This window comes from Clinocottus analis, unplaced genomic scaffold, assembly GCF_023055335.1.
Source record: "Clinocottus analis isolate CAN_PGR_092001 unplaced genomic scaffold, fCliAna1.0.p SCAF_16, whole genome shotgun sequence".
In the NCBI taxonomy this organism is placed as follows: domain Eukaryota; kingdom Metazoa; phylum Chordata; class Actinopteri; order Perciformes; family Cottidae; genus Clinocottus; species Clinocottus analis.
Genome location: NW_027175887.1, coordinates 14,645,056 through 14,666,693, shown reverse-complemented (window position 1 = coordinate 14,666,693; position 21,638 = coordinate 14,645,056). Strand labels below are relative to the sequence as shown.

General features: G+C 45.2%; 1 protein-coding gene across 1 annotated transcript in view; it reads right to left on the bottom strand.

Moving 5' to 3' along the window:
- The window catches only part of hs3st4 (heparan sulfate (glucosamine) 3-O-sulfotransferase 4), a 72,820-nt gene extending 51,837 nt beyond the window's left edge, over window positions 1–20,983 (bottom strand). The window contains exon 1 of the mRNA XM_068579436.1: window positions 19,697–20,983. Coding sequence (XP_068435537.1) covers window positions 19,697–20,295 — 599 coding nt within the window. The 5' untranslated portion in view covers window positions 20,296–20,983. The remainder of the gene's footprint in view (window positions 1–19,696) is intronic.
- Between the last annotated feature and the right edge of the window lie 655 nt (window positions 20,984–21,638).

Genomic DNA, 21,638 nt, shown 5'->3' with positions numbered 1-21,638 from the left:
GATTACTGAAGTGTGTTGCTATACGCGCTCCTTTAAGGATGAAGTGTGAATGAAATGCTACTTGAAGGCCTTCTTGTTCGGCCTGGGAGACGAGGCAGACTTTACTTTAGGATGGAGCCGTGGACTCACCTGTATGGTTTTAATAAATGAAATGTGTGCCCGCTGCAGCTGTATTTTTAATACTTATAAACACATGAGGGTAAGACATGTTACGTGCATGACACAACAATAAAGATATCTAAAGGAACAGGTGCAGATCACAAGATATCTAATAATTATAATTCACAAGAGATAATGTGTCACGGTAGCACTTTATAATAACTACAACATTTAGCATTAGTAAAGCGTGAGTAAACACTTAAATCATCATTTATAAAGCATTGTTCCAACACTAACACTCATTAGTATGCAATTATAAACAGTTATACATGTTTTTATTCTCGATTAATAAGCTTGACTACTATGCGCTTCATAATTGGGTTTTCATACTTTCTAAAGGATGAAGCCTCCATTTGTACATTAATATACATTGCAATCCAATTAAGTATTGCAAACCACTTATTAAGGACTTATACATGATGCACTAATGGTCAACACATGCTTCATAAACGTGTTTTAATACTGCAGTTCATGATTAATTCAGGTAGAAACTAGTCGTTAGTTAAGTATTTGGTGTGAGTGCATCTAAAGTGAGGACTGTCTCTGCTTCACGACACATCCATTAAAGACATTCGAGCGCCGGCAGTGCCTCAAAGCTCACCAAAAGTCTTAGTTATCTTCACCGCGGAGGGAATTAGACACAACACAACGTGATAATTGTGCAGGCACTGTAAAGTGCCGCCTGTTTCACGTACGTGATAATACGAGTGCAGACAATGTGTTAATTGTTACAGTGCGCGCTTCCCCCTCTCGCCTCACCAAACAGTCTGCGGAAACCCGCACCTTTTGTCGAACCGCTACACCGCCCGGCTGTCAGTCTGAGGACCGGCTGCTGGCGGTCGCGAGCGGCGCCGAGCGCGGCCGCACAGCTGGAGTTATGCTGCACGTAAGGCGAAGTGACAGAAATGCTAATCAAGTATCAAAACTGACACCGGATTCCCATCGATGCAGACCGGACCCTTTTTCAATGATTTATTAGTCAAAGTGAAAGCATGTGTCACTGTGTTGAGTGCTGCTGGGTAAACACGGCTCCCGCCAAGGTGCACGCCACTTAGCGGCGCTCCCCCCCCCCCTCTTCCTCTTCCTCTTCCCCTCCAGCGCCGACAGCACTCTGCGCGAGGGGCCGGCCGATCGCGCAGCCGAAGAGTAACTTTCAGAAACAGGTAAGCCACACGCAATGCATCTAAGCAAAGTCACTTAAGAGTGCACTAAAGGGCTATAATAAGAGCGGGAGGTAGAGGAGGAGGAGGAGGAGGAAGAGGGGATGTGTGTCCCGACTTCAAATGGCTTTCTTCTGCCGAGTAAGCCCCGCCGCCATCCCCTCCTCTCCCTCTCCCGCGTCCCCGGATCACAGAGAGGACGACGAGGAGCTGCAGCAGCACACCCCAATTATCAGCCCGGCGTCTCGCCATCCTACACTCGCCTCCTCGTCTCCGCCGCCGCTTTAAATTTCGGCGAGATTTTTTTTTCTCTTCCGACGCAGCCATGGGGGAGCGCCAGGGGTGGAAAGGTTAAAGACTCCACAGAGAGGGGGGGGAGGGGCGAGTCGTGAAAAAAGAGAAGGAGTTCTGCTTCCTCCCCCCCTCCCACACACACACACACACACACACACACACACACACACACACACACACACACACACACACACACACACTCGTACCGGATGTGATTTGCAGAAGAGGGAAAGTTGTCCGTTTGTTGGTGTCTTCACTTCTGGTGTTGCCAATTAAGTCTGGATTTCTCCGCTGGAACAGAGCCTGGTTTGATGGGTAAACAATGCTCCGGTGCATAATTTACTCCAGCGCGGAATTGAGAGCGCGGGATTCATTCGCTCTCGCTCTCCCGGTTGTATTCTTAGCATCTACTTAAGCTGACAGCGGGGCTGGAACCAGATTATTGTCATTCGACAACTGCAAAAAAAAGAAGATAATTGCACACTTTTCTGTTGCACACTTCAAAGTCTGCAACAGCCGCGATGGGGAAGTAGGACGTGTACGCGCGGGACGTTGTGTAGCAGTGGCTGCTTCTTCCTATGCAATGGAGATGATCAAATATGCTGATAAATATTGGAATAGCTCGCTTTCTGCATAATTTATGCATCCTAACATCTGAGAGAATGCCCGCCTCCCGCCGACAAATTTCATTGGCCGTCTCATGGATCTAGACGGAGTCCCCGCTGCCGAGGTCTGACGCTATAGTGGGTTTGTTCATTTTTTAATAGCACGGGGAGCAAAAAAATAGAATAACTAATGATGTTGATTATTCAGTTGAGCCGACCGACGCGCGGGGAGCAGGAATCGTTACACACATTGTACACAAACACACCGACTTTGTGCACAGATATGGATTTGGATGTTTGCATGAAGTTCATTTTGCGCACGTTGTTGGTTTTTAATCACTCTGAACAAGATTCCTTCTCTCCACGTCTGTAATTAATGCAGCGTCTTTGATTACTTCAGAAGAGAAGAGGCTGAAATTAATATTCCACTCCAGGCAATAATGATTTCCACAACAGCATAATTATGTATGATGAAATCTCTCCGAGCATGAGGAGGGGTGTCCTATGTGTTTTTTTTCTTCTTTTCCTCTCGGGGAGCAGTTGTGTGGCTGCGCCGCTCGACGGGCAGCAGGAGCTGTTGTTGCATGAGATGAGAGCCGGCAGCAACGTATGCTTTCATGTGAAGAGCGATGCTGCGGGAGATTAATGGCACATAAACAATATAGACGACTTTGAGCTCAAAGAATCGGTGTTCTTACATTTTTTTTCATTTGTCTTTATGCATTTTATATTTGTTGTTTTTAGTCTCAGGCAGTTCAGGAAAGCACGAGCACGGATGGAAACCTTGCAGGGGAGGTGAGCGTCGCTGATGTATGAAAGAAATATGCAACATATCTCACACCTGCACGTGGGCATCTCAACCTCAGGGAGTCCACGTTTCCTTTGAATTATTATCTAAAAAAAACAACAACCTGGTAACACTTTGTAATAACCATCATTGATGAATAATAAAGGAATAGTTCATCAAATGTTAGTTAAAATAATATTTTCTAATACATTACTAATAAGTTTTATAGGAGACAATTATTTTCTGATCAAATTTATAAAGTTTATTGTTGCACACACATCAACGATATCAATAATATCAGATATTTATGGATTCAGCGGGACGCAGTTTCTTTAGCATCTGTCTGTCGAGCCGACGCCGTCGGTTCATTTTAAGCAGGTTAGTTTCACACGACTGGGCTACAAATAAGCAAATATACTTTTATCTAGTTATCTTATATCACAAGCTATACATCACAGCTTTGAAATAACGCACGTGTCTCTGAATCCTTCATGAAACCACATAACACAAAGCAGAGACTAATTTGTTGGGGAGTTTGCCGAGTGAGTGAACGTTACATGGTCTTATGAATCTTCCACAAATCAATTTCAGGCCCTCTGAGGGTTTCTAATGAAATGCAAATGCAAGCATCCCACAGGGAGTAGTACCTTTTAATTAATTTGGACTTGGAACACACGTTTTGGACTTGGGATTGAGGTGTAAACAGATGAGTGTTTTGGCAATTTTACCGCCTCTGCAATAAAGATGTCCCCGTAACGCTCCCGAATAGCTGCAATATGCAAGTGAGGAAAGTCACAGTGTGCCCTGATTCATTTGCTGTTATTAATGAGGCGGTGTGGAAGGAAGTGGTCTGTGGCTGCCAGCACAATATCTGACCTCTGAGAGTGCATTAAATCAAGGCATTAGGGAATGCAGTAATAAAGAGGCCGGCTAAGGCACTGAACCTGCTCCAAAACAAACACACTGCTCAGGAAGCTGGAATCACATCCAGAGGCGTCTCTCAGACGCAGGAAGCCGACATGGACGTGCACCATCACGTGTCGGTGTGGCAGCTGTTAACCGGTCATTCTCAACTGTGGTTACGCATTGTTTAACACAAAAACTATCCCTTTTTTGTCCCTTCTGGTGGTTGGGATTAAATACAACTGTCCCCATAAGAAGCAGTGGAGCAGTGAATATATATATATATATATATATATATATATATATATATATATATATATATATATATATATATATATATATATAGATGCAAGAAATAAGTTAAGATAATCCTATATTAGTCCCAATTCTGACAAATGTATCCAACGCGTTCTCGTGTTGTTGTCACTGTGGTGTGAAGGCAGATTTAAGACAGCAGGTATGAGCACGACTTCAGCTGCAACATCTTAAACGCTATGTGGGAGCAATATTTCCTACAAGTTGGACTGTTGCTTATTCAAACATTGACTGTGGAACCGAGCCACGGAGCAGAGCATCCAATTAGTCTGAAACATTGTGCTCGGTAAGCCTGTTGAACACATTTTATTTGGAAGCGGAGACCGCAATTTCTCAGAGGAACGATCGACAACAATCATAGTTAGCAATAACAAGAAGAAAAGCTCTTCAGAATACCCCAACATTAAAATACATATATCACAGAGATCCATATTCAATATGTTTTATTTCTCCATTAAATGCGCTCAACAATCCAAATAAAACACACATACTATATTCATATTTCTGTTGTCAAGACTTCACAGTGACAATTAGTTAATTTGGCCGAATGCCAACAGTGCGCAACGGCAACCATCTGCTCCGCAACTTTTTTTTTTTTTACGGCCAAGGCAGTGAGTCACATCCCTTACGTCCCCAGAGCTGTCGCTCCACGCCAACAACAGTGTTTAGACGCGGCCAAGCGGCCTCTTGACTCCAACCTATATCTCCTCGTCAGCTCACAATGTTTACACGAGCCCCAACGCTTTTATTAGCTCGTAAACACCGCCGATGCTCAATAACGCTCATGTATATAAGCTCAGAACCATTGACTTCACAGGCTCCCGAGACTCTTTCAAAACTTTCCACCATCATGTCGGTATGTGCAGCGTTCAACATTTCATAGAGTTTCCATCAACTTGTGTGGGAAATGGTGAGAAGCTATCGCATCGCCCCCCTCCCCCACCCTCCGGTTCACAGCTGCAAGACCTGACATTATTATTTTTTTTCTAAACGCTTCAAACCCATGGGAGGCTGCGTGATTACATTCATTTTCACTGCATGATTTCTGGGCCTATTTTAAAAAATTGACAGAAACGCGCAATGGACATTGTTGTACCTTTCAGGTTTTCAGCTTTCACGAGTCAAGAAAAATGACATCGGGAAAGAAAAGGCAACGAAGTGATGGAGGAAAAGAGCTCTGTCGAACTCTGTGGGTTAGCACTTATCCAGGGCAGGGGGCACGGGCTCTGATGTCAGAATAATTCCCCACGTGAACTTTAAAGTGGCAAATCTAAAGAAATGTACGAAAATATATATATTTTCTTCTTGACATTTTTTTTTTTTCCGGCTTCATGAATAAACACAAGAACAAATGTGTGTTCAAAGAGAACGTTTGCTGAACTGCTAGAGAGCAATTAGAGGAGATGGGTTTGGAAGTAGATGAGTGTTTAAGGCGGTAGTTCTCAATTCGAGCCCTCTGGACCTGGAGGCCCGCTGGTGTTCAGTTTGAGCGTGTAATCAGGAAGTGGGTTTACACCTGGGATGCCAGGTGAAGGCAATTACCTGCAATCAACTACCTGGCAGGATATAAGCAGAGCTCTGTTTGCTCCAGACCAGAGGAGCGAACGGTTGTTCAATACAAATGAATAAAAAATGGTGTTTACCGTCAAGTTTTTAAACGCCGTGCATCTTCATATTTTTATTTTGAGGAGTAAAAGTAAGTAGAATCTGCAAAAATGTCCCATTAAACACTTCAACTGGGTCGACCGCGGCTGTGCTACACATGAGACACTAAGACATCCTAAAATGTAGCAGCCATTGTGCCTTTTTTGTGACAATCCATCTGCTCAGATGAGACAAAACAGCACCAGGACCATGAAATGACACAGAAAAACATATGCACATTACAACCGAGGCAAATTGCACTGTATATTATTAAACTCAAGGTGTGAAATTCCTTCCTCTGGCATTGCTCCGTTGCTTAACTAATTATCATGGCACATTAATTTTCTAAACCCCGAAGCCTTTGTTGAGTTTACCCAACGTGCAGCGCGTACGTGTTTATTCCTGTAAAAATGAGGTGTATCACAAAACAAATTCAAGAAAGAAAAAAAAAAGAGCTATTCGCTCAGAGCCGAGACAACAGAGCCGACGGCTTCGGGGACGCCTTCATTTGTATTCCGCAGATTGCATCGGAAATTTGGAAAATGTTAATTGGAGACAATGTGTTAAGAGGCAGATATGGTCTGACATGTCGCCAACATAATAGTATTAAGGGTGAGTTAATTATCGCGAGATGCTGAGAGTGACGGCCGGACGCCGTCCTCGATCCATGGAAAGACATAACCGATGACGGAGATAGCGACATTCATTTGGACAAATGTTGGGCGTCTTTGGCCGACGCGCTGAAATCAAAAAGCCCCTCCGTCCCAACAGTGGACGTGTTGACAAAACCCTCATTTATTCCAGATTCCCAGCCGGGGCGAGCGCACAGCCTCAGCGTGACGCTGATTAGAAGGCTTGTTTGAAATAAGCTCGAGAGCCCCATCGCACCACAAACCTATATTCATTTAGTTCTGCAGATTTATACATCCAGCTATCTGGGCACGGAAATCCAGCATGACATGGGAGTGCATCCTGCCCTTCTCAAAAAAAAGAAAGAAAAAGAAGAGGGTTAATCTCCTCTTTCTTTCATGAAGAAAACCCTCAATCTCCCAGTGACCAGCATGTCTCGTGTGATGCAGCGGGCTGAAGCCATAAATTGAATTAAATAAACCCATTAGTCACAGCGGCTATACCTTCTCACCTCGGCACGGATGCACTTTCATGGTGAGTCGGCGGCGTCAGACCAGCGATGGCGGAGTGACCTTGAGTCAGGAGACGGACGGCGTGCCCTCGTTTCATTACTCAAATCAATTAAGACGGCCGCGCGCCGCCGCCCCGCCCCGCTCCCTCCTGCAGGTGTTTAAAAGTAAATGTATGCTCATTCAGAAATCAATTCATACTTAGGATTCTGCCTCCTCCCGTCTTGTAGACATGAAAGGAACCAGAGGTCGATCGCAGTGGAGAGAGAGCGGCTATTGGGAGATTCTTCCGTGGGCGAACTTAAAATGCACGGAGCGAATAACGGAGCTTAGTTCAGACGCCTCGTGAAGAAAAAGGCCCAGCGAGAAGTCAAGGATCCTAATCCTGCAACAGCCTGAAAGCAGTCAGGGTGTTTTTACAGTTTTTTTTGTCCCCGACAGACTCCTAAATCTAACACGTACTGAAGTTTAGATTGTGTTTTCATATCTATAATGACGCGTTGCAAAAATATGCGAATCTGACTCGCTGGGTTTTCAGCGTTTTTTATGAAGAAGAAACTCAGAAATGAAGAACGATGATTTTGACTCTTTGTTGTTTGGTTTTTCTTCTCTTTCCTTTCATTCATCCCATATTAAAGCATATCTTGATGCCACCAGGCATGTGGCATGTGTTTAAATTCAGCCCCGACCAGCATATCAGGTGGTGGATTACATTTGTTTGAACCCAGAGGAGGTTTGGATAGCTGATGCTAAACACAGCAACTGGACTTTCATCCAGGTGAGTGCAGCAAGTGTTCTGTGTGAGCTAAATACTTTTGTGGCCTCAACAGGTTTCTTTCTGATTTTAATTCTGTGTCGTCATTTCAAACCAAATCACGATGTAGTTTCCTCAAATGGCTTTTCCAAACAACTGAACTGGACTCATGATGTTTTGAGGGAAACATGTTAGCTGCTATCATAGTGACATGTGATCAACGTTGGAAATGAAAACAAAAATACAAACAACGCGACTGAACTACTTAGTGAGGTTTAGTAAAACATGAAACTGGCTTGATTCAGACGAAGTTGGACGATATCAGAAATGCCACCATGTTAAATGCTGCTTATAGTGGTTCAGTCACCTGACCAGCAGATTGTTTTATCTTTAAAATGAACCACGAATGCACAGACAACAAGTGTACAGCCGGTCAAACGCTGATACAGCGGAAACAAGGTTTTAACATGGTTTTGTAACTGAAATCTAGACATTTCTCCTGCAGGAACACTGAGGAAACAGGAAATACTGAGAAGAACATGCATCTGTTGCTTTCCGAAATGTTTTTGTGAACACAAATAAAAAGAACAACAAAGTGAAAAGAGGCCATGAAGGCAAACTAAACTCTCCCCGTTAGCCCTGAGGCAGCACTAACACTGTATTATGGGCACTATTTCATCTGAGAGTGTTATTAATGTTTTCTCTTTGACTGAATCACTATTCATTGCTAATTTTATTGTGTGCATGTGTGTGTGTGGTCGTGTCGTGCATTATGTATTACGCATAGGAGACGATATATCACACGTGGGAGGACCCACAAGGGAGTAGTTGGCGTCATGGTTGAGAGCAGGTAACAATCTTATTAGAAAGGCAGAACACGCCAACCTGATGCTAAATCTCTAACGCCGATAATCCAAAGCATCCAGGAGAAATAATCACTTCCTGAAACAGCCATTAGCAATTAGCATAATCCCTAATAGCGCCCTTTTGCGTTCCATTGTCCTAATCCACATCGCGAGGGAGTTTGGCACTAGCATAGCTTCTGTTGCTGACTTCCAACGTACCCGACGCGTTGCCGGTTGCGTAAATGTCGGCAACCACGGACCCCGATCACCGAGTGCCCGCCCAATCCAGCGTCGCCCGCCGCATGCGTGGGGCGTGTCGAGTGCAGTGTACACATCGGATACTCGGCTCGTACAACGTGTCACTCTGTGCTAAGATTATTCCAACGGAATACCCCATGGTGATTTGTGGGAAAGAAAGAAAGAGCATGAATAAGTAAACAACATAAAGCGACGAGAAGCTTCAAAGGCGACGGGACAATCGCAGCAAACAAGATCCTCGAAGCCGATGAATGAGTTTGTCTTTGTTTGTGACAGTGACTCAGGGGTGTGAACAGAGGAATTAGCTCACACCTCCGGAGTCTCCACACATCACACAGCCGCAATTGAATTAAGCCTGTCAGGTTGTTGCCGCCATGACGGACGGAAAACGAGACGCGCCCGGCCACGCCGCCGCTAACTTTTCATTTTTATCCACAAAAAAAAAGGGAATCGCCGGGAAAAATGATAAAAACAACCCAGCTGAAGTGGCGTCTATGTTTAGCAGCCGGCGTTAGATGCTAATTTCTGTGCTTCCTCATTACGGACAAGGATTTCTTCATGGGGAGAAAGCCATATTTCTGCATATTTACACAGCATAATGGTCATATGATAATGCTGCCGATTCCAGTGGGAGAAGCCATGATTTTCACCCTCCACCATCCCTCAGCATAACACACCTATCAGCTCACGGACACACATTTGAAAAACACTCCCAGCAGCCCCCTGTATCTTGGCTCCATGACCATTCCTGTCAGGGTTTTTTTTTTTCTTCCCCTTTTTGACAGAACAAATGCATCAGCTTGTGTCACGAGACCGCATCCCCCTCGCAGCCAATGAGGGAGCGCGAGCAGCGCAAAAAGTGCTCCGGGAGATGTGGAAGGAAAATTGGAATCTTGACAATTGTGATTGACATGCGTATTTGTCCCAAGGTATAGTCTTATTTGCCGAGATTTAAAGACCGTCTGTGGAAAGCCACATTCTGCCGAACGGGAGCGATTGTTCCTCCAGACTCCAGAAGCCCATCGCGGCAATTCAGTTGCATGCAAATAATCATTTGGGGAGGGATGAATCCCTTTGAGCATAAAATGACTTTCAGCTGAGCTTATACTTTATTTTTGGGTGTGAAATAAATAATTCAACACGGCTGTGTCTTTCATTTTCAGACAATCCGTCCATGTCGCGGAACAAAAACACACGCCTTAGTTCCTCCCTTCGATCAGCGAGACGACGACGGAGGAGGCTGCCCGGAATTTTATCAGCCTCTTTTGATGGACACAAAAATAAAGTGGATATGAGCGTTGATGGTGAACCATAACCCACGGCCACTTCATAGCAATGGAAGAGGGGGGGGGGGGGGGGGGGGGGGAGAAAAAACTGAATTAAATTCAAACCATCAGTAAAATAGACTTCCACTTGAAAGCATCGGAGTGTAGCTGCAGCAGGACAGGAGAAAGAGATGAATGGCCGCGTGAGAGAGGAGGAATGCACATGAATTCTGAACAGGACCAAAGGCAGGATGAAATTGGCTCTACCCATTAACTTCTCAAGAGGTATATGCAAAAAAAAAAAAAAGGATGGAGCCGTATTACTTCTTCTATAATTCCCATGTGACAATACAGATCGCTACAATAAGATCAAACCAATCTGTAATCCGAGTATGGAAGGGGAAGGGAGAAAAAGGAAAAGGTCCATTCAACCAAACCCAAACCAGTGAAAGGAAAAAGCTCCTGAAAGGTAATTCAGCTCTGTGCTCCGTGTTGATCCAGCGCATTTGGATGTTACAGGACACAGAAACCTGGAGGACAGCGCTGCTGTGATGCCGGCGCTAATTAGCGCTGCTGAGGCTTTGTGACTGTACTTGTTGAAATTTTTAACTACACCGTCTTACAAAAAGGGGGATTTTCGTCTGAGAGTTTAATAATTTAAAACCTGATGATGTTCATACTTCTATGAAAAGAAAATGAAAGATGATTCTAGCACAATCGTGTATTTTTTTTTCCTTTCTGAATAACTACAAAAGTGGGGAAGCTTTTAATAAGTGGCATAAAGTTCAGACTGCGCGTGTCTGCAAAACGTTGAATGATGATCAAAGTCATTGGTTTTCTTCCATTATCCACTTGACGACCAAAATACCATCCGATGATATCGGTTACACTCTGAGTTAAATTACTTTTGCAGTGTTTACAAAGCTTTCGTGCTGCAAGTTAAATAGGAATATTGACACCAATCTTTACTCTTTACACTCGGTGGGTGGGCAAATATACAAAGAATGGATCGCTGAGCCGCTATAGAGAGACGCGATATGTTATGAGTATGTTTCACGCTCTGCGGGTGATTTGAGAATTTATTTTGGTTGAGCAACCACACCAACGTGTTGTGTCTTCCATCGTTATTGCACAGACAATGAGGCAGATTTTATTTCAGGGACGGGCTAGCTGTTTCCCTCCGTTTCCAGCATTTACGCTAAGCTAAGCTAACTAGCGGCTGACAGTAGCTTTATGCCGACCCGGCAAACCTGATATTGTCATCTAACTCGGCCGGAAAGCGGGTTAGATTTCCTCAAATGTTGAACTGTTCATTTAATTAAGGATAAAAGTTTAGGAGAGAAACTATGAAATACATTTCATGTAAACATACAATATGAAACATTATGAATCCGCTCAGTGTCTCCAGGTGACGTCGGGCCTGGAGCGCCGCCGCGTCTAGAAAAGGCCGCAAACATGAACGCCACTGGCGCGATTTCATCTGAATAAATGATCGCACGGGCCGCCATGAAAGATTCTCTGAACGCGATGCAACCGCGTGCACACTTTTCCACCCGAGAGCCCGTTGACAACGTCACGAGAATTACATTGAGGGTCAAACATACGCAGGTCTCCCTCTGCACTCACCGGCATTGCCCTTCACAATCAAAGCCGCACGTTGGATAATCACCGAGGAGCGCCGACAGTACGAACAACAACAAATCGCTTCTCAACTCCGGGGGCGAGGACTTCGCGACACTGTTGATTCAACGGGGTGGACAGGAAGTAGCGTCGAGCCCACTGCTTTGATTCATACGGCACTGCGTGTGAGGCAGAGCAGGAGGAAAAGACTCAGGGATTATGATGATTCAGTGTTGTCGGCTGCACGCTGCGTCTGAGGGAGATCCTCAAACAGGAAGCGCACGTGATTCGCTCCTGTGTTACAGCGCGAACCTCAGAGCGCCGTGATGCCGGCGAGTGTAATCAAGTGGAGAGAGGAGGGGGGAGGAGGAGGGGAGGGGGGGCAACGAGAGGCTGTACTCGAGCCGGTCCCCCTCTCTCGACGGTGCAGGGGCACGCTGCTAATTAAAAAGTTTAATTCCACGACTGCAGCACTGGCATCCGAGCACTCGGGAGGTGCGTCCTTGTGAGTCTTGGCGCCGTCTTATCAGGCGTAGGCAGATTCTGCCATGTTTTCGGGGAGGGAGGGGAGGGGAGGGGCTGCAGCAGCGCCGAGGCCCAGCTGGAGGGGGATGGCACCCTGCCTACTCGGGGATCTGGCCCACCTTGCTGCTTTCCCAGAGTGGATTTTCACGGGTTCCCAGTCAGGTGGCAGGAGTCAGGGGCTAAGCTGCCCGTGGAGCAGCTGAGAGCGGGGGGAAAGCGGGGCTAAACAAGGGATAAACGCTGGATTTAGACTTTCTGCAGCTGGACTCGGCAGTGGATCCATGTCTCCCATTACACATTTCCTGTCGCCGAGGTCCCTCTCCTTATGACCGGAGGGTTGCAGGTACACACTGTTCCCCGTTCCTTCAAAGTCCCGCAGCAGCTGAATCAGACGGGACGCACCGACGACGCCGCCGCGAATAGACTGTTCATTATTTATTTATTTTTTTAAAAAGGGAGCGATGTGAAGGGAAAAAAAAAGGATCAGTTTCTTTGGTGAGGTGGGGACGCTCTCTCCTGTGAGACGTCGCCGGAGGTAAAAGTTTCCTGGATCTATTGACTGGTTTGTTACTTTGCAAAAATGAGCAAAGTCCTTGGAAATAGCGAGGCTGATTCTCTGGCTCGCGAGGAAAGATGAATAAAAAAGTGGGCAACTAAAGTACAACAGTTTCAGAGTACATGCCGGAATAAAAACAATATCCACTGGGACTAATCACCGCGGAGCTGCAAGCTACTGCTGACTCGCTTCTCAGGGACGCAGCCCGGAAAGGAAGAGCGCTCTCAAGATTTATAGGCCCATCCCCTCGGCTTTTATTACATATGGGGTTAAAGTGTCATTTTAATAACACAGAGATATTAGAGCTTGCAAACCTCCGTGAAACTTTTGGCTTTCGTTCTCAGTTATCCGACTTTGCAGAGGAGACAAAGACAACGCAGGACGTGTTGTGTACTTACAGGTTGTTGCAGTGACGTTAACCAGGAATGTCTCAATTCAAAGCGACGATGTCGATGCATAGTTCGTTGTAAACTGCTCTGTGGGGTTTTTATGAAACTACAACAAAGGAAAGAAAGAATATGAACCGCTGTAGCTTCGTCACTTAACTGTGTTCTTAATTTACTGCCGACGGAGGAGCTGTGCTTTTTGATGCGTGATGTATTCCCCTCATAAACAGGCGAGCTCGGCGATAAATCCTTTTTTTTTTCCACCGGGTCAAATCCATGGAGTCCGCGGTGAAACTCCGCGTGACAGCAGGTGGCAGCTGTAGCGCGTTAGCAGCAGGCCGGCGGAGCGATGAGTTATTTAGGACGGCTATTCGTGGTAAGATATACACTCATGTTACAGAGAGGGACACATGTTTCTTCATACACGACGGTGTCGTCTCTTCCCCCGGCTGTCGCCCCAGAGCGAGTGCTCTTAGTGGCCGTATCTGGGAATAAATCAGTTTTTATCTCCTGTTGTGTCTTATGCGGCGACACTTCATGAGAGAAGTATGATTTATGGCTTTTTGGACAATTATTGCGACTGAAGCGAGCGTAAAGCTATTACCAGGACTGTTTATGTACACGTAAAAGATTGATGGACAACTCGTTTTTCCTCCATTGTATGTTAACTCATTTTAAGGGATTTGAAAAGGCTGTTAAAGACCGAAATGTGTTGTTTTTTTTTACGTCGAGAAAATGTGAAGGGTGGCTCTCAAATAATTTAATGTGTCATTAACCACATGGGTCACAATGTGACACAAACACATTGTCAACACACACAAAGCTGATCCAACAACATGATATATCAGGTCATTTTTACCACATGTGCCTTATTGCTCTGTATTATTCTGCGTTTTTTAAATTAGCGACAATTCAACGCCGCCAGCGTGTTTCACGTCGCAGTTCTGTCGTTGAGTTTCCGGACAGTGTTGCACAAACAAAAGGCCACAGAGACAGAGATGTTTGAAATTAAGATCTCGGTTTCACAGACGTATTGATTTGTGATGAATTTCACACAGGATTTGAGCTCTTTGATTCTGTGTCCGTGTAGCTGTGTCTTTGACTCGCGTATTGATTTTTTGATGCCTATCAGTTCAACTTTTGCACTTCTGGCAGATGGAGACTGATACAAAGCCTAAAGCTAGATCACCAAAACACAGAGCATCCACTTTTCATTAACTTATTCAAGCCTCTGCTTATAAATTACAGAGATAGCCGAGGACAAATGCGTGCTCCAATTACATATTTATAACATAATTCCATTATTAAACGGCATATCTCTCAACCCCAATTGCTCCATCGCTGGTTCTTTGCATGTGAAGAAAGCCATTCTCAGTCTTTGTGAAAAGACTATTTAACTGCTCCCACTTTGCGAACAGTCCAGTTCACACATCAATGCAGAGCAGGAATCCATTGAGCCTCGCTAGATGAGAACGCTGCGTCCTCCTGCTGGATTATTTGATCCGGCGAAACACTTTTCAACATAAATGAATTCAAATCGGATAATCTGACCCATTTCAGAAAGGTTTTTATTTGTGAGGTTCGATATGTAACACTGACAGCTGGCAATGAAAATGTGTATCGCAGGCTGAATCCCCCTCAAGACACGAAGCTCACGCGGGTTGCCAGGTTGAGGATACTGGAATAACAAAGAAAAGTGTCTTCAGATAAATACAATATAACACAAGCTATTATCTATCTATCTAACTAACTAACTATCGATCCGTTAACTTTCAAACCGTGTCGGGCAGATTACTTAGAAAATGAAAAAGACAACTTTATTTGTTGTTTGGCCGACAAGGACTAGCGTTATTTATGCTAGCTGGCTAATGTTAGCTACATTGATTCACTAAAGCATCGTCCTCGCAATCAAACTCGAAATTTGAAGACAATCGATTCAGCCACAAACTTCAACAAACTCTGAGAAAAGGCTCAATTGTGTTCCTCATATTCTATATTTGGACGTCAGTATTTATTCAGCGTTACACAATAGTACGAGTCAAACGTATTTCGTCGTATATTTCTGTCACGGTGGTTGTTGCTCAGGAGTCACATCGGCCAGAAAAACAACATATGTTCTGCACATTCATGGAACATTTTAGAGAACAATTGCTGCAACGTTGTTGGCAGGAAAAAAACAAGTTTTTAATTCAACTTGTTTCCTTAATCCCTGGTGAAGTATGGTGGTCATTTTATGATTTATTGCAGTAAATATCGTGCATATTTGTTCTTTAACGTCACTACTACTCTAGTAAAATCCTTAAAAATATGGATTTTCCTATTTAGTCAAGGCAGGTGTATTTTTATAGCACATTTCAACAACAAGGTGAGTCAAAGTGCTTCACATAAAACCATTAAAAGCATTAAAAACAAGCTTCTCTTGTAATTGATCATATCGTTTTCATCTACCTGTCGCAGATAACAATGGAGAACTCATCCAGACAGCCGTTAACATTCGTATTATTTTATTTTGTTTGTCCTGGCTTCTTGCTCTGGCAGTTGCTCTTTTCAAACCCCTTTTGCCTTCACTAATATAAACACTGTTTGTTTGGCATTTTGCAGAAAAATCCTGAAAATACCAAGCAGGCAACCTCCCTAATAAGCCCTCATTAAGCCGGTCCCCAACTAGCGTGGCTTCCTGCTGAGCGCGCTCATGAATCTTCATGTATGATCGATAATCAATGACATTCTTCAGCACAATTTATGAGGCACATTATCTTTCCACTAAAGCATTTGAATGCTGGCGCAGAGATAGAGTAACGTTTGCCATATTGGTCATCGTGCATCAAACGTTTTGTTGTTCCAGGATGGGCGTTTTTCACCAGGTTGGGAGGAGAAAGGGAGGGGGGGGGGGGGGTTCTCGAGAGAGAGAACAGATAAGTTAAATCCTCGCGGTGGTGGCTCATCCGCTTTACTCTGAAATATCCGAAATAGAAAGCGACGTTTGAAGCGCCAATTGGCTGATGGCGGTCCTGTGTGTACGGTAATGATGGCACTACATTGCTAATTGCTTGTTCAAGTAAGCCCAAAACACACTGGAGAAACTGTCCAAGAGAGATAAAAAAAAAACAACCAGGGAAGCAGCACGAAGCACCGATCTGGGCCCGTCCACGGAGGCTGACAGCGGGCCCACACTAAACCTGAGATCCTGATGTGAATACTAGATCAGTGCTGGACGTGTAGACGTGGACGTCTGTGTTCATACAGCTAAAACCTTCTCTGTGGCACATTGTGGAGTCGTCACTTTAAGGAATACTTACAGATTTAAATGACGTCTGAGTTTAACTGAGTGACTTTGGCTGACGTTGCTGCAAAGGTGTGAGTGATGGGCCAGTTTTATAGCATCCACAACGCTTTAAATACAACATTTGGCTATTTATTGCATGCACAAATGCATGCAAATGAAGTCATGTGACTATAAGGTGCTCAACGAGGCTCTCCACATGGCGGCTAGCTGCTAACGGTGCAGACAGAGCAGCGTTTACCTGAGAGGGAACCAGACGGTGGGCTCTAGTCTTCGTTATCATTTGTAACCACCATATGAGTAATTTACTGCATTTCTCTCACACAATAACACATATTCTAACCTCCCAGAAATAGTTTTAGTTTCAGTTTTGTCAAAAGGCCAATTGCCTTTTTAAAAAAAAATGAAATGTTCCTTTTGGAACAAGTTGATCCAGTGCAGTTATTAGGATTTCCTCCTCTGTATACATTACACGCTGCCTCTGCCTGGTGGTTTCTTTAACTCCCGACACAGCGGCTGTGGAATAAGAGGGGGTGAGCGCTGCTGCCTACATAAAGGAGCTCATAATTTCCTTTACTGTCACCTGACCGTGTCAGACATTGGCCAGAATAATCCCGAGTCCTCCCGTGGAGGATTCTTCTGATTCCCAATCTATGGCAAGACTAGCAACAGAAAGCATTGCTGCTTCATGAGCAAAGAGGTGGCAACTAAATGTTCAAGAGTCAGCTGAAAGCTGGCACCGACGCATGTTTACAGTCCCATTCAAGCCGACCACCAGCATGAACCTCCAGCGGACCATCCAGTAATTTACTGGCAAAGGCTCCAGGCACCTGAAGGTAGCCACACTGTGTATTGTCGCTTCACTTCATGGCTTCCAGGTAAGCACAAAACTCAATGGAGCTTTTCGTCACCCCTGCCTTCTATCCTCCGGAGCACAAAGTCAGAAAGTAACACACACACACACAAAGAATAACAACAAAGGCGCACAAAAGATCACTAAACCTGAATATGCGAATGGATGAACGGCAACACGAGCTCACTGCAGTGACACACCGTTGGACTGGCTGAGCTGAGAAGCGACCCAACGAGCTCATGTACGCGCTGACGAGAGGCCTTCGGGTTGCGTTTCCCCCCCCGGAGCCGATCGCATCAATCAAACATGTGGAGCAGGTGTTACTGCGACAAGCCCGAATTTATGAATCGCATTTTACGAGATTACTGGTCTCATTCAACTCTACCAATGTCAAATGGTTGCGAACATCTGTAACTGCTCATAATTTCGCTTCCATTAAGTCCACATTAGCCTGAGCATCACAGGCAGAGAGGAGCGACGCAGTATAATGCATCATTTAGAAGCAAACAAACAAACGTGGTCTGAATGAAGTTATATATCAGTGTCTGGGAAAAAAAAAGGCCTCAACTCTTGAATAGTTTTAACTTTGACCTGCAGTCGTTGTTTCTCCAAGCTCCTGAACGCATCATGCTCCTGAACGCATCATTCTGAGGCGAGCGGTCCACACAAGACAATGTCAGATATGAAATAAAAGCTGCTTTCGGGGAGTTTTATTTTGCTCTGGGGCCCTTAAACACACAAGCACACTTCTTATTATTCATGTAAGCATGTCATCCTCCTGTCTAATGAGCCTTTCACCGTGAGTGTAATGAAACAGCTTGCATTAACACAGGCAAAATGAACAGCCGAGAGCTCCCATGTCTCTGCAGCAAGATGAAAGCAGATGCTCCGCAACCCAAACACCAGCGTAACCGACACACGGAGGAACAGAGGGGACTTTGAGTCAGCGCTCGCTCCCCGGCAGCTCATTGACTCCATTAGAAAACGTCTTGAAATGCCCTTTTGGTCAAACATCGTGAGAACAACGCCGAGCTGAGCCATGACCAACTGACCATGAATGAACCCTCCCAATTGATTTGTTTTTTCTCCATTAAACACGCCGATGACAAACAGGTCGTAGACTGCGGCTAATGAAGCTGGAATCAAAGTGAATGTCAATTAATGGCACACACGTGGACGGTGGCGTGAACAGATTCACGCTCCTTCTTTTGAGCAATCGGCTGCCAAGCAAAAAACATGTTGTTTTTTTTCAGATAATACAGCGATTTGGTAATTGACGGGTTGAATGTTCTGTCGAGAAAAAGAGAATACTGGCTGACGAGATCAGGACAGAGTATTTGCCAGGGGAAAAATACTGGTACCTCTTCATATTATATTCAAAAGAAGAAGGAAAAATACTCGTGTTTCGCTCTGTTTTACAGTACTGCGTGAGTGTGTGAGTGTGTATACGGGTGGAAGGGAATCTAAACCTACAGGAAACACCTGAATAAAAAGACAATTTCTCAAAATATTAACATGATATGGTGATTCTCTGTGTGCATTTCATATTTACCTCTATGTGTTCACACTTCTTGTCAAACAGAATGTGATTTTGGTTTAAAGGTCAGATATTAAAGAAAAACGTGAAACAATAGTGACACTTATGTGTGTGTCACGACACGTGTGACTGTCCAGGATGTGAAGTTCAGGTACCGTGATGTGAGACGAGCAGACCTGATCACTATACTCACTACAACACACCCTGTGATTCAGAAAGGAGGTCAAACTACAGGCAACCTAATGCTCCCACACTTTCAACACAAGATTTTAGAATTCCCTTTATTCAGTCAGCCACAGTCTCTTAAAGGACCTTTCCAAAGGTTTACAAATTACAACAAATAAATATGTGCTTTAATAAACACTCTTCCATAAAAAGCCAGTTCAAGCGTTCATTCAGTTTATGCTAAATACAACATCAAACCTGCAGGAGTTAAACCAGCCAGTCTGAACTAAACAAAGGGTCGAGTTTATGTTTAATCAGAGCCAAGACAAAGTGCTGGACAGTAGAGTAACGTGGCTAAAAGTACAGTGAGTGAAAAGTGACAAAACAACTCGTTAAGTTTGACGAACACCCATAAATCCCGAGGATTGATGACTCATCAACGTGAGCGCCAAGACAAGCATGAAGACCTGCGATGTGTGACGCAATAAACACCTGCCTTTAGAAACACATCAGCACACACACACACATTCTTTTAGAAAACGGCAAACAGCAGCTTTAAGTGTGCATCTTCCTTCTTCTTCCTCTTCATAAACCGGGCTGTCAAAACAAAAACAAAAAGCACCACCAACGCCTCTGAACTCACCGGTACCAGTCCAGCCCCTTCTCGTAGTTCCTGTCAAAGAAATGTGGCTCATTCCCAACGGCTCTCACGTCCGGGTGCACCCTGAGAGCCTCCAGCAGGGCTCTCGTGCCCCCTTTCTTCACCCCGATGATGATGGCTTGGGGGAGTTTCTTCTCTCCGTAATCCATGGTGCAGTTCACCCTGAGTTCGCTGTCCGTGGTGCTGAAATCCTGGCGCTCCTTCTCCAGCGCGCTGGTGTGATACGCCGCCGCCGCCGATCTCGTCGGAGACGCCTGAGTCCTAATCCAGCCCACTGTCCTCTGCTCGGCCTCAGCATGATCCCTCGCGGCGGAAGCCGCGGTGGGTCCCTCCGCCTCGGCGGACTCGCTGAAGCCCTGGGAAGCGGAGTAAAGTTTCTCCCTCAATGTCACAAAAGTTGTCTCCTCCGTCACCAGCCTCCCCTGATACGCGTAGTTCTCTTGCAGGGGGAACTGCAGCGAGTTGTAGCAGCTCATCAAGCTATAGAACAAGTAGGTGACAGAGAGGGAGAGGGTGAACATAAATAAGATTTTCCGGGGCACTTTAGAGGTGAAAACCGAAGTGCTGGACCAAAATGCCATCTCTGATAGCAGTGATCCTCTCAAAGAAGTGGCCAGACATGTTTCCACCCCGAGTCTTGCATGGAACAAAAATCAACAGCAATAATCAGTCACTATCAGGCTGCTCCAGCTAGAAGAAGGGAAAAAAGCGTGAAGCCGGAACAAACCAACGCAATCCAAGCAAATCGCATATTTATAAGGATAGCGGGGGAAATGGGTCGTTAAAATTCCGGGAGAATATCGCGTCCCCCTTTTTTTTCCTTGAGTATCGATTTCTTATTCCAAGGCTGACGGACAATGTCACAATTTATTGGACTGAACTTGCAGATTTGAGAGGCTGGAGGTCTGGCGCCCTTCCAGATGAGCACCCTGGCTTCAACTGGACACAATATGATGGACCGGATCCTGGCATTGTTCAACAAGGATCAGGAAAAAAAAAAATCAACAGCAGAGTGTTTAAAGTCGGCTGCTTCTCATCAGCCCCGAAGTCCAGTCCGGTCTGCGATCCAAGAGTAGATCCACGTCCATCCAGGCGAGCGTAAATCCACTGTGTCCCTCCACCAAAACAGGGGGGGGTGTCGATCCTTCCTCTATTCTCTTACTTTGTGCAGTAGAAAGTCCGCAGCCTTTGCACAAAAAGGCATCACCACACTGGCGGACCCCCGCGGCTGCTTGCTCGCCGTCCTCGCGCCTTCTCGGAGTGGTAGCATCCAACAGTGTGAGCATCGGCTGAGTGAGCTCATCTGAGGCTGAAGCGCCGTGGAGCCACACTCACGCACACACACACGCACACGCACACACACACACACACACACACACGCGGCACAACTAGTGTGTATACACCCACTTTTTTCCTCTATCCGTGCACAAGTAGGGCTGTAAAGCGTCAGATTCCCTCAGCGGAAATAGTTGCGTATAGAAATCCGCCGGCCCCTCATTCGCGTGGCTGTTCGCAGAAAGAGAGAGAGAGAGAGAGAGAGAGAGAGAGAGAGAGAGAGAGAGAGAGAGAGAGAGAGAGAGAGAGGTGGGAACGACAGAGCCGGGATGAGGACCAGAGCTCATTACGTGCGGAATTGTTTCATGAAGTTCGGAATAAAACTCCATCTCTGAATGTTTTGATCGAGATTATGTTTCACAGAAGGCTCATGTCTGCACCCTGCTGGTTTTCGGCGGAGCGATGCTTTATTTAATTGGCAAAGAAATATGGAAAAAATAAGTTTATTCAATTTGAAAGCAGTTCATATGAACCAAGATGGGTAATGAGAATCGTGTTTTTTAATTAAAGTGGTGAGTCATTGGGGGTGTTGTTCTCCTCTCCATCTAAATGCACAATGCTATGAAGGGGATGCTGCTTCTGCGTATTA